The sequence below is a fragment of the Primulina eburnea genome, chromosome 4 (genome assembly GCF_022965805.1).
Source record: "Primulina eburnea isolate SZY01 chromosome 4, ASM2296580v1, whole genome shotgun sequence".
Lineage (NCBI taxonomy): Eukaryota > Viridiplantae > Streptophyta > Magnoliopsida > Lamiales > Gesneriaceae > Primulina > Primulina eburnea.
The window spans coordinates 24,628,211-24,642,061 of record NC_133104.1 but is presented as its reverse complement, the minus strand read 5'-3'; the positions used below and the strand labels follow the sequence as shown (position 1 = coordinate 24,642,061).

At 35.1% G+C, this 13,851-nt stretch overlaps 1 protein-coding gene across 1 annotated transcript; it reads right to left on the bottom strand.

The window, feature by feature from the left end:
• Window positions 1-4,461: 4,461 nt before the first annotated feature.
• LOC140830139 (uncharacterized) lies at window positions 4,462-7,715 on the bottom strand. Its single transcript, XM_073193424.1, has 5 exons — window positions 7,638-7,715; window positions 7,233-7,542; window positions 6,760-7,013; window positions 4,962-5,256; window positions 4,462-4,829 (listed from the first exon to the last, which is right to left on the bottom strand). Exons 1-5 carry the CDS (start codon window positions 7,713-7,715, stop codon window positions 4,462-4,464), a joined length of 1,305 nt encoding a protein of 434 aa, XP_073049525.1.
• Window positions 7,716-13,851: the final 6,136 nt, after the last annotated feature.

Here is a 13,851-nt window from a genome sequence, read left to right as displayed (position 1 = left end):
AAGAGTTGCTGGACAAGGGTTTTATTTTCCCTAGTTGTTCTCCGTGGGGTGCACGGGTATTATTTGTGAAGAAAAAAGATGGTAGTGTGCGACTCTGCATTGACTATAGACAACTGAACAAAGTCACCATCAGAATAAATATCCTCTGCCTAGAATCAAGGACTTATTTGATCAATTACAAGGAACTTCTATTTTCTCGAAGATAGATCTTCGTTTGGGATACCATCAGCTCAAGGTGAAGGAGTCTGATGTTCATAAGATGGCTCACAGACTTCGATATGCGCACTATGAGTCTATGGTGATGCCATATGGGCTGACCAACCAGCGATCTTCATGGATCTCATGAATCGCATATTTCAACCATATCTAGATCATTTTATCATAGTCTTCATAGATGATTTTCTGATTTACTCAAGGTGCAAAGAAGAGCATAGTCAACACTTAAGAACATCACTACAAATATTGCAAGATAGAATGTTATATTGTTATGTTCAGCAAGTGCGAATTTTGGCTCGAGAGAGTGGCTTTCTTACGCCACATTATCTCTAGAGATGAAGTCGAGTTCGATCCAAGCAAAGTCGAGGCACAAATACGCTTAATCTAAATTTTAAAGTGATTGAGAAGGGTTTTGAGCCCATTAAGCATAAAAACAAACCCATCAAGCCCAAAAATGCTCCCGAAAAATTTCGTTTAGGTACATTTTTAAAATATTTCCAGAGCCCTCAAAAAGTCGTCTGAATCGTTAAAATTTGTGTGCCGGCTAAAAATACGACCCGTCGAGTACAAATACCCACCAAAGCCCATTTTCGAAAAATACTCTTTAATACATCTCATATTAAATAAATAAAATTAATCCTTCACTAAAAATGTTTTTCTTGTAATTTCCGGTCTCCGTTCCTCGTTTGAGCGCGAAATGAAACTTAAAACCCTAATGCATGAAACTTAATAAAAATCCTGAAATAAACCCTACCCATGCAATAATCATGTATGAAATGCATAAAAATTCATTAAACACTTATTTTTAAATAAGACCCTAGATTGCATGCATTCATGAGGTGCTCGGTTTAGAAATTCATAATTTTTCCCTTACTAAGTGCCACATTTTCTACAATATTTATTTATTGAACTACTATCCTTATTTTTACGATTATTATTATTAAAAAGATATTGTAGATAAAAATATTTTCTACTATTATTAAAAGATTATATACAAATATTTACATTCTTATTTCAAATATGTACAATTATTTTACAGCGGAAGTTTAACATTTACTTATAAACAGATCATCACAACTTTCAAATGCTCTTATTTTAGCTTTAGTTAATTACTTCATGTTCCAATTCCGGGTTTCCTATGTCTGGAAATTACAATAGACGAAAAGAAACAGATGGTTAATTCTTTGAGGACCTAGTGAGTTTAAATTGGTATATAGCTTTTAAATAACTTAAAATAGCGCTTCATCATAATTATGCATGAAGTAGTAGGCATAACAAATTAAATGTTATGAATGCTATGAAATGTTAAAATTACTAAGAATAATAAATAAATTAAAATGTCATAAATTAACATTGGTGGCTCTAATTGAGTACTTATAAGATCTTTTTACGAATCGGGTGAACCATTCTCCGGACCGAAATATTTCGTGCGCGTTGTTCAGATGAACCATATACTTGGGACTTTTGACCCGTTGTTCATTGGACTCACTTTTGGGGCCAAAGCCATGTTGTCCAGTTGACTCAATTTCCGTACCGAAATCCATTGTCCATGACTCCATTCATTAATGAAATATCAATCCGTTCATAATTATGCAAAAAAATATATCAGTAATCGAAATGAACTGTGAATGTTATTTGAACATTAAATAAATGCTATTGAAATTTTCAGGCCAAAGGCTTTAATAGAAGAATGAATAGTAATTTCCTCACCTGATAACTTACAGTTTTAGGCTTGATTAGTAATCTAAGTTGCTGTAGCAAGTCCTAAAATATATTATGAATGATATTTATATGTTAGAGTTTTTTAAGTAACAGCTGATCATTTCCAGATTATTTTTGTTCAAAATTTAACCCGGTTGATTTACATAAGTTCGCAAAATTCATATTAATTTGGATATATCTCTAAACATTACGAAAGTTGGCCAAAAAGTCGAAAACATCACCAGGAAGTTCGGCCACGGGAAAAATGGCGATACGACGGATCCGATCAATATCAGATTTAAATATCGTCTTATGGATAACTTATGTACTCAGGCATTCCGAAAATGTTAGTTCCGGCAATATTTTGGGATGACGGACGGTATGTACCTTATCTATGCAACAAGAGGTACAACTTTTGTGTTCAAGTCAACCTCTAGTTTGGTGTGTAGCTATAAGAAAGATGACCGTATATTACCTTGCTTGAAACGGGATTCCGTTGCCGTTTTTCGGAATATTTTGGTTTGATTTTCTTGTTCTTGATCGATCCTTTTACATCGCCTCCAGTGCTATATTGCTTTAAGATATGAGGTGAATAGTTGATGATTTATTAGAATTTTTCGGAAAGGATTAGAGATTTTTCTTCTATATTTTTCTCTTTTCCTCCTTCCTTTCTTCTTCCCTCTTCCTTTTCTTTCTTATCTCTCTCTCGTTTCTTTCTTCTTGGCTGATTTCTGAATTTGAAGTTGATAAGAGATATATATAGTCGTGGATTTCATTTTTATCCAAATTGATTTTATGTTTCATGCTTATCCATTTTTAATTTTCATGTTTATCTATTTTTATTTATGAAATGAAAAAAGATTATATTTATCCAAAACTTAATATTAGTATATACTTACATACATTTAAATACTTTGTACTTAGTTAGAATACATTGTACTTAATGATTATATTCATTGAATCTAATTATATTACATAAAACCTATGTATTGAACCTAATTATAAATTATCTTACATTCAACCTAATGATTATTGTAATTAATTACTTAACATATATGTTGAGCTTAATTATAGTATTTTATTATAATTTTGGTATTTGCTCTTGGAATGAGAACCTCATAGTACTTGATGAATTTTTTAAGTGTATTGTGATGTATTTTAATGTATTTCTATATACTTTGGACAAATAAAATTTGTACCGAACAATAAGGTGGTAAAAATTCTAAAATGAACATAATAAAATTTAGTTATACTAATAAACTTTAAAATATATTTATGCACCTTTGTTTAGGGTGTCACAATATCCCTTCCTTTTAAGAATCTGGTCCCCAGATTTAAGAGTTATTTGAATAAATGAGGATATTGACATCTCATATCTTTCTCTGTTTCCCACGTTGATTATTCAATGTTGTAGCTTTTCCATAAGACTTTTTTATTAACTGAATTGGTCAACCACGAAATTCCTTATTCTTTGGTCAAAATTTTTCACAGGTTGTTCTTCATATGTTAGATTTTCTTCCAGATCTATCTGTTGGTGGTCAATCAATTGGGATGAGTCTACTTTGCATTTCCTTAATTGTGATGCGTGGAATACGTTATGTATACCGCATATATTTTCAGGTAGAGATAGACGATAAGCAACAGTGTCTATTCGTTCTATCACTTCGAAGGGTCCAACAAATCGAGGATGCAACTTTCCCTTCTTTCCAGTACGTTTGATTCCTTCTCTTGGTGATACTTTTAGTAATACGTAATCTCCAACTTCAAATTTCAAATCATTCCGCCTCTTATCTGCATAACTCTTCTGTCGACTTTGAGCTGTTTGTATTCGTTGTCTGATAAGTTGTATTTTGTCGATAGCTTGTTGTATAATGTCAGGCCTGATTGCACGTTCTTGTCCATTCTTTGTGCCTCTCCATTCATCCATATCCCAGTTAAGAGAAGAGCGACATTTTCTTCCCTATAATGCTTCATACAGTGCCATTTTTATTGAGGATTGATAACTATTGTTATATGAAAATTCAACTAGAGGCAAATGTTTTCCCCAGTTTGCCCCAAAATCCAGCACACATGCGCGAAGCATGTCTTCCAATATTTGAATGGTTCGTTCAGACTGACCATCAGTTTGCGGATGTGCTGCTGTGCTAAAATTTAATTTGGTACCAAGGCATTCTTGAAGTTTTTTCCATAATCTTGATGTGAACTTCGGATCTCTATCAGATGCTATGGTAGTGGGGATACCATGTAATCGTATAATTTCTTTCTGATAGAGTTAAACCAGTTTTTCCATCCCATGTTTGTGACTTATGGGTATGAAATGTGCTGACTTGGTTAAGCGATCAACGATCACCCATATGCTATTAAAACCTTCTGGGAGCTGGGGTAATCCACTCACAAGTCCATAGTTATTTGATCTCATTTCCATTCTGGTATAGGAAGTGGTTGCAAAAGACCTGCTGGTCTTTGATGTTCAGCCTTTATCATTTGATGTTCAGCCTTTATCACAAGATAGGCATTGTGAAATGAAATCTGCAATATCTTGTTTCATTCCTTTCCACCAGAGGTGTTTTTAATCTCTTGGTGCATCTTATATCCTCCTGGATGAATGCTGATCCGAGATTGATGTGATTTTTCCATTATTTTCTTTTTCATTGAGCTAGGCACACAAATACGGCCATGGTAGAAAAGTATTCCTTTGAAATTGGTGACGAAATTTGTATCAATACGGAGTTTTGAAACTTCTTGTTCCAATTCTTGGTTTTGCTTAATTCTAGTATGAAATTCAAGTTCGATTCTCAATCCGGTCAAGTGCCCACGTGAATGGATGTGTACCCATTCTCTTTCTTCTTTCATTTCCAAACAAGCCATGCTAATCTTTCTACTTAAAGCATCAGCCATTACATTAGCTTTACCTGATTGATAAAGAATGGAACAATCGTAATCTTCCAAAAATTCAATCCATCTTCTTTGCCTCATGTTCAGCTATTTTTGAGTAAATAAATACTTCAAGCTTTTGTGGTCTGTATAAATATCAAAAGTGGAACCGTACAAGTAGTTTCTCCATTTTGCTAATGCAAACACTATTGCTCCTAATTCCAGATCATGAGTGGGATAATTTAACTCGTGATTCTTTAATTTTCTAGATGCATATGCAATAATGTTATAATTTTGCATCAATACACATCCAAAGCCTTCTTTTGAGGCATCTGTGTAAACCACAAACTCTTCTGTCCCTTCTGGTAAAGCTAATACAGGTGCACTAGTAAGCATTTCTTTTAATTTGCAAAAAAATTTCTCACACTCATCATTCCACAAGAAAGGGTTGTCTTTGCGAGTTAGCTGTGTCAGGGGAACAACAATTTTCGCAAAATCTTTAATGAATCCTCGGTAGTATCCTGCTAGGTCGAGAAAACTTCTAATTTCTGTGATGTTGATTGGTTGTTTCGATCGAGATATGGCTTCTATTTTTGCAGGATCTACTTCCAGTCCTTTCTTAGAGATAAAGTGGCCATGAAATGATATTTTCTCTAGCCAAAATTCACACTTACTGAATTTGGCATACAATTGATGTTCTTTCAAATTTTTGAGAATCAATCGTAGATGTTGAGCATGTTCCACATGACTTCTTGAAAATATCAAAATATCATCTATGAATAGGACAACGAATTTGTCCAAGAATGGTTGAAATATTCGATGCATCATATCCATGAAAGATGCAGGAGCGTTGGTTAATTCGAATGGCATTACCACAAACTCATAGTGTCCATAACGGGTATTAAAAGTCGTTTTGGAGATGTTATCCTCCTTAATTCTCAATTGGTAATATCCTTGTTGCAAATCAAGTTTTGAATATAATTGAGACCCTTGTAAGACATCAAATAATTCTTCAATATGCGGTAGAGGATATTTGTTTTTGATGGTCACATTGTTAAGTTCTCGATAATCAATGCACATCCTTAGAGTTCCATCTTTCTTTTTGACAAATAATACAGGATTACCCCATGGAGATGTACTAGGCCGGACGTATTTCTTGTCCATGAGGTCTTGTAATTGAAGTTTTAATTCTTTAACTCTGAATGTGCCATTCGGTATGGAGTTTTAGATCTGGGTTGTGCTCTAGGTATTAGATCAATGGAAAATTCTACGTCTCTCTGAGGAGGTAAAGTATTGATCTCTTCAGGAAAAACCTCTAGAAATCCTTGTACAACTGAGATTTCTGAGATCTTGAGTTGATCTTTTGGCTTATTTATCAAATAAGCTAGAAATCCTTGTCCGTTGTCTTTTTGTATAGCCTTAGCTTATGCTGTTGATATTATTCCCATGGTATGGTTTGCTTTGAAATTGATTGGATGAGAAGTTTGAAGATAAACTTATTTTGTGTAACAATTGAGTTGGGCTTGGTGTCTAAATAACCAGTCCATTCCAAGAATAATTTCATAGTTCTTGATAGGTAATTCAATCAAATCTGCTAGATATTCTTTTTCTTGGAAGTTTAAGGGACAGTTTTTTTAAATGATGTCAATAATCATTGTTGTCCCTAAAGGTGAGCTAATTTCAAAACTATATGGTAGCTGCACAGATAACAGTGGTACTTTATGTACAAAAACTTTTGAGATAAAAGAATAATAGCTCCTGGATCAAATAAAGCTTTTGCAGAACTGGATAATATGGTAACAGTACCTTCTACGACTGCAGTGGGGTCAACTTCCTCCTCTTTGTTTTCTAAGAGGGCATAGGCTCGAGTGAGTATCTTTGGCTTTGTTGTGGGTTGAGTCTTTTTCCTTCTTTTTGGACAATATTGAATGCGGTGTTGCTCACTTCCGCAAATAAGACATTTCCCACCTTTTCTCCCACACTTTTCTTCTTCATGATTTGGTAATCCGCAATATCAACGCTTTTTACTGTTGTTTCTTGGAAATTTTCCTTTGACAGCTTCTCCGTGCCTGACTGGTTGTGTTCTTTTTTCAAATTTTCTTTTCCGATTGTTATCTTCAAAAAGGTTGGGCTTTCTGATTTTCTTTTCTTCTTCCTCTTTTTTAAGAAGTACCTTGATGTCTTCTTATACTCGTAGAGCTTGATTGACAGCAGAAACATAACTGGCAACTTTTGTGGGCAATGTTGCCCAACGAATATCTAGATTTAATCCTTGAACAATTTTTTTTTTCTTTTTCTTACCTCATCATCCATGTAGTGTGGTGCATAAAGTATAAGACGGTGGGATTATGCCTCATATTGAGACACGGTCATGTCACCTTGGACTAAATCCATAAATTCACGTTCTCGGGTATTTAATATAACTTGAGTTATATATTTACCTTTGAATTCTTGCAGAAAATTGTCCCACGTTTTTGGGGTGTGATTATTTGTCCAATTATGTTCCACAGTACGCCACCAGTTGTGAGCTGCTTCTTCAAATAAGTAAGTGGAAAAATTCACCTTTTGTTTTTCAGAATAATTGAGAACAGAGAATATTTTGTTGATTTTTTTTAACCAAGATTCTGCTTGATGCGCATCTGGTTTGCCTTCAAACTTTGGCGGTTTGAATCTCAAAAACCTTTCAAGAGCTCGATCATTTGCCTCAATGTGATGTTCTTGAGCTTGATCATGAGGTCGTGGTGCATTTTGCTAACAAAACTGCACAAATTGATGCATTATTTCAAACATATTTTGTACGTTTTGTTCTTGGGGGGGATTGTGTTGAGCGCTTCTGGAATTTCCACCAGTTGCCGAGTTGTGGTCATCTTGAGACGGAATTTCTTGTCTGATTCTAGCTTAGTACTATTTTGCAAAGACGTCATTTTAAACACGTAAATATAAAATATGAAATTTCTTGCACTATTTATATATATATATATATATATATATATATATATATATATATCATAAATGTACATAGTTATGTCATAGGGTAAGCAGTCAGTTTTATTTATAAACAAGACATATTTCAAATATTTACAATACCCAAGCATAATACAAAAAGAACTAGCAAACGGGGTCATATTGCCTACAAAAATTGATGACCTTGATAATCATCATACCTACAAAAGATGATGATTATTAATACTAGTGCAAAATAGTCATTGTCTTCATATCTCATCGTCTGAGAGATCTATAAAAATTATGAGACTCGTGCCTTCATTTGTGCCTCTGGTTCCCATGGTGACATTTTGATCCGTATTCGGCAGTGATGTATATGGTTCAACTGGGTCCGGTTCATAACTAAACTCATTAACATTTTCACTTTCAGGTATAATAGTCATTGGAACATGTTCATCTACTCCTAAGTTTTCCCACATGAGATCAGGAAGAAACTCAACTTCCGGTGACTGCAACAGATATTTTTTTTTATCATAAAGGGGTTTTGATCTATTGTTGTGTTCATGAATCCAGGATATTCTACAAAAAAGGCTGGTACATACTGTGGAATATTTTTAGTCAAGCTACTACCTCCGGTTTCAAATGTGTTAGTAATGGGATGAGCGGTGGTCTGATTAGCTTGATTTTTGTAAGATGGCCCGATAACCCCCGGTTCCATTCCTTGGATAGATTGATAAATCAGTTCACGCCCATGCATGATTAAGTGGTCAATTTGGATCGAAGGGTGTGATACTCCTTTTAAGAAACTAATCAAACCTCGGTCATAGAATTCATGCATATCTAGTAAATATATAAGGGTACAGTCTTTTTCATATATTACATGACCCAAATCTCCCTGATATGCTAGATTATCAGCCCTCATCCATTCTTCAATAAATCCATGAAAAGTTTCATTGTTCCAAAGGTTTCAAAATGCTCCCGAAACATATTCATTAGACATTTCAAATCCGAGTTTTCTTTGCAAAATTTTTCTATTTCTTCCTCCATTTGTTTGATGATTATAGTTTGTTTTTTCTTTGATGTCCCACTAGACTCTGTCATCCTGAAAAGAGACATTTCAATTATGAGGAAAAACATAAAGATTAACAAATGACATTATAATAAACCTTAGGCTCCTATCTCTAGACTCAAAGAAATCTGGCTCGATACCACCTCTGTGGCGCCCAGTTTAGGAATTCATAATTTTTCCCTTACTAAGTGCCATATTTTCTACAATATTTCCTTATTGAACTGTTATCCTTATTTTTACCATTATTATTAATAAAAAGATATTTTAGATAAAAATATTTTCTATTATTATTAAAAGATTATATACAAATATTTACATTCTTATTTCAAATATGTACAATTATTTTACAGCGAAAGTTTAACATTTATTTATAAACAGATCATCACAACTTTCAAATTTTCTTTTTTCAGGTTAATTTATCTTCCTCCTGTTCCAATTCTGGGGTTCTTGTGTCTGGAAATTACAATAGACAAAAGAAACAGAGGTTTATGTCTTTGAGGACCTAGTGAGTTTAAATTAGTATATAGCTTTTAAATATCATAAAAATAGCGCTTCATCAGAATTATGCATGAAATAATAGGCATAACAAATTAAATGTTATGAATGCTATGAAATGTTAAAATTACTAAAAATAATAAATAAATGAAAATGTCATAAATTAACATTGGTGGCTCTAATTGAGCACTTAAAAGATCTTTTTACGAGTCGGGTGAACCATTCTCCGGACCGAAATATTTGGTGCGCATTGTTCAGATGAACCATATACCTGAGACTTTTGACCCGTTGTTCATTGGACTCACTTTCTGGGCAGAAGCCACGTTGTCCAGTGGACTCAATTTCCGGACTGAAATCCGTTGTCCATGACTCCATTCATTAATGATATATCAGTCCGTTCATAAATATGCAAGAAAATATATCAGTAATCGAAATGAACTGTGAATGATATTTGAACATTAAATAAATGCTATTGAATTTTCCAGGCCAAATGCCAAAGGTTTTAATAGAAGAATGAATAGTAATTTCCTCACCTGATAACTTACAGTTTTTGGCTTGATTAGTAATCCAAGTTGCTGGAGAAAGTCCTAAAATATATTATGAATGATATATATATATATATATATATATATATAGATTTTTTTTTTAAACACTCAAGTTTCGGCCATATATACTTGCCACATGAAAATTTTTGTATAAAATATTTTACTCTTTAAAATAAAACATTGACCAACTTGCATTTTAAAAAGTCAAGTGAAATAGTCATAAAACTGAAATCGTCTACTGTTTAACAAACTTAGAAAGCAATAAGTTTGAAAAATATAGCACAAACTAAACCTCTCAAAAATCTCTCAAAAAGCATAAATAAATAGTCTAAAAATCTTTAATTTAAAATCAGTAATCATAAAACGTAATGCGGAAAATAGTAGCGCTGGTCCACACAACGGGTTGTGTGCGCCTTCAGTCCAGTCAAATCATTCGTCAATACCTCCCTCAATCCCACCTGCATCCATCATACCTAGTGAGTCTAAAGACTCAACACACCTTCATCTTTATATCAAATAATAATTTAAAAAAGCACATGCAATAATGAAAATACTTGTAAGTAAAAATAACTTTTCATGACATGCAAACATAAATCTTAACATTTTTCTTGACATGACATAAAATCCTTTAACATGATCATAAACATTTTCCTTTTCCTTTTTGAATTCAGATCATTAATTGTGACTTCCCTCAACATGACATGAAAATCGATGGACCTATCTACAATCACAGTACTGGGCGGCAGGGACATCAGCGACGTTCTCACCGGTCAACTGAGCCTTGGCCTAACATGATCGAATAGAAATACGATTGTCAGGGCTCCCTCTGGGGTCTTCTCCCATAAATGGGCTCCCTCTGGGGCCTTCTCCCGTCACGATATTCCCATTCTTCCTCGAACCTCATAACCTCATGTTCGCAATAATGGAAACACGATCGTCGGGCTCCCACTCGGACCATCACCCTCACGACGTCGCCATTATTAACGAATTAGTCACAATCACTTCACTTCATTCAACATTTTTCATTCACATCACTTTATAAAAATCATGAATAACATAACATTTTTCATTTTTGAAACCAATCATGCAACATGTATTTTAAATGTCTTCCGTAAATCATAAAAATTCCTTAAACACTTAAAAATCATATTTTAGTCATGAACAATTCATAAACATTTAAAAATAATCATATTTTCATAAAAACAACATTTAGGGAACTGCCATGACCTTTAATAATTTCTAGGTGTAAAAAGACCGTTTTACCCCTAGACTCGATATTTTACGTTTTCGGATTTTTCTTGATTTCTTGACTCTAACATATCCCAATTAATTATTTAAGCCTAAATTAATTTTTCCATAATTTTATTTGGCCTAAAACTTAGAATTTTTCATTTATATTTAATTAATTGTTTTGCGGTGTTTTAATCCCGAAAAATTCCCAAAATTTAATAGAAAGCCCCTCCTAAGAGACCATGAAACCAACACAAAACCCAAAAACAAGCCCCTCCTAAGAGACCCTATGCTGGCCGAGAGTTTCCACTTGCATGGACTCTATGTTTTGGTGGCCAGACCTAAGCCGACGCCCAGCCCTTGAACCATCACCTTATGCACCTTCTTAGGACCCTAGTGAACCACCCTAGCCCAGCCCGTGGCCCATGAATCGAGCCCCTGGACTCCCGCAGTCGTGCGAACCCTGCGCACTTTCGGCTGTTCACTCGGGTAGAGTCCTAGCGTGGCTATGACTCCTCCTCAGCCATGACCGTGAGTCCTAGCTTGGCTAGGACTCTCCCCTTGACTCGTGCAAGACTTTAGCCGAGCCCTGGCCCAAGCCAAGACCAAGCTCAACCCTCCATCATGAAACCCGATCACCCTATCCCCAAGACAGCCGTGTACAATTTTCTTCTTGTTTCCTTTTGTTTCTGCTGATCTTGGGTGTGTGTGTGGGACTTTGTTTTACTTGAAAGATTTGCGTAAACATAATATGGCATCATGGAAGCCCCTTAGCATTCAAAGAACAAATTATTTGAATCAAAAGTCAACTTCCCTCATGCCTACATGCAATATTACGAAAATTCTTAAAAATATTTCATGTTCTTCATGCATACAATAATTCAAACCATAATATGATATGATGGATGAGAAAAGAAAGATTTAGGCGTGCTTTTGCATTATATACACTCGAATATCCGTTGACGACGAAGAACATAGGGACTCCTTGACTTGAACTAGCTTGAACCTTTCGAAAATTCTCTCCTAGATTGCTATGATCGTGTGCTGCCATGCAAGGGGCGTGGGGAGTGTTTTCAGAAAAGTGAAGCGTGTGGCCGATGGTTTATGGTGTGGAGTGTAGGGTTTGATACATATTATATACTAATTAGTCACTAACTAGGCCTTAGTCCTATTAAGACATTAAATTAGGCCCATTAGTCTAATTAGGACATAATTAAGATATTGACAAAGTTTTTCTTGAATTAAATATGTGAATTTATTAGCCGGGTTGTCAAGAAGCTCGTATTTTGTTCAAAAACCCATACCGATAAAACTTACGCCCCGGCGTATAAAATCACCTCAAAACCCTTTATTTAAAAAGTACTAAAAACGACCACCATATTTTAAATAATTATTTAATAAAAAAATGTTACATTTTTCAGCCCTCGGTCCCCGTTCCTCGATCGTCGCTTGAATATTCCATAAAAATACCATTTTATGCATGATGACAATAAAAATCTCATTTAACATATAAACAAGTATGTCACATAAGTAATTAGCAATTAAAATCAATTATTACTTATTTTTTCATTATTTCTTAGATTCGCATGCAGTTGGATTACGTCGTCTTAATTTTGGACCTTACAATTCTTCCCTCCTTAAATAAATTGTCCTCGAAATTAGAACTTACCCAATAGATCTGGATAGCAACTCTTCAAGTCCCTCTCGGTTTCCCAAGTAGCTTCCTCTTCCGAGTGATTCAACCACTTGACCTTGACCATTGGAATGACTTTGTTTCGCAATCTTCTTTCTTGCCTTGCTAAGATCTGGATAGGTCTTTCCTCATAGGTCATGTTTGGAGTTAGTTGGAGTGGTTCATAATTAAGCACATGCGACGGATTTGACATGTACTTCCGCAGCATTGAAATATGGAACACATTGTGAACTCCTAAAAGTACTGGTGGCAACGCCACTCTATAGGATAGTGTCCCAATTCTCTCCAAAATCTCGAATGGACCAATAAATTTTGGACTTAGCTTGCCCTTCTTGCCAAAGCGCATAACATCCTTCATAGGTGCTATTTTTACAAATACATGGTCGCCCACTGCAAACTCTAAGTCTCCTCGCCTTTTGTCCGCATAACTCTTTTGTCGGCTTTGTGCAGTCTTCATTCTATCACGAATTTTGACTACAAGCTCAGCTGTCTCTTCAATCACATTTGGACCAATATCTCTTCTTTCTCCGACCTCATCCCAATGAATAGGAGATCTACACTTCCTTCCATAAAGTGCCTCAAAAGGAGCCACCCCGATTGATGATTGGAAGCTATTATTGTAGGTGAACTCCACTAGAGGTAGCTTTGGTTCCCAACTGCCTTGAAAATCAATAACACAAGCTCGCAGTAGATCTTCAAAAATCTGTATAACTCTCTACGACTGGCCATCGGTCTGAGGGTGGAACGCTGTACTGAACAATAACTTGGTCCCCATTGCTGCATGCAGACTTTTCCAGAAAGATGACGTGAATCTCGGATCCCTGTCAGAAAGGATGGATACCGGAATCCCATGCAGCCGAACTATCTCCCGAATATACAAGTCGGCATACTGAATCATGGTGAATGTCGTCTTAATAGGTATAAAGTGCGCTGATTTCGTAAGACGATCTACTATCACCCAAATTGCGTTCAATCCCTTAACAATCTTTGGCAATCCCACAACAAATTCCATGGTGATATTTTCTCATTTCCACTCGGGAATAGGGAGTGGCTTCAATTTTCCCGCTGGTCTTTGATGCTCTGCT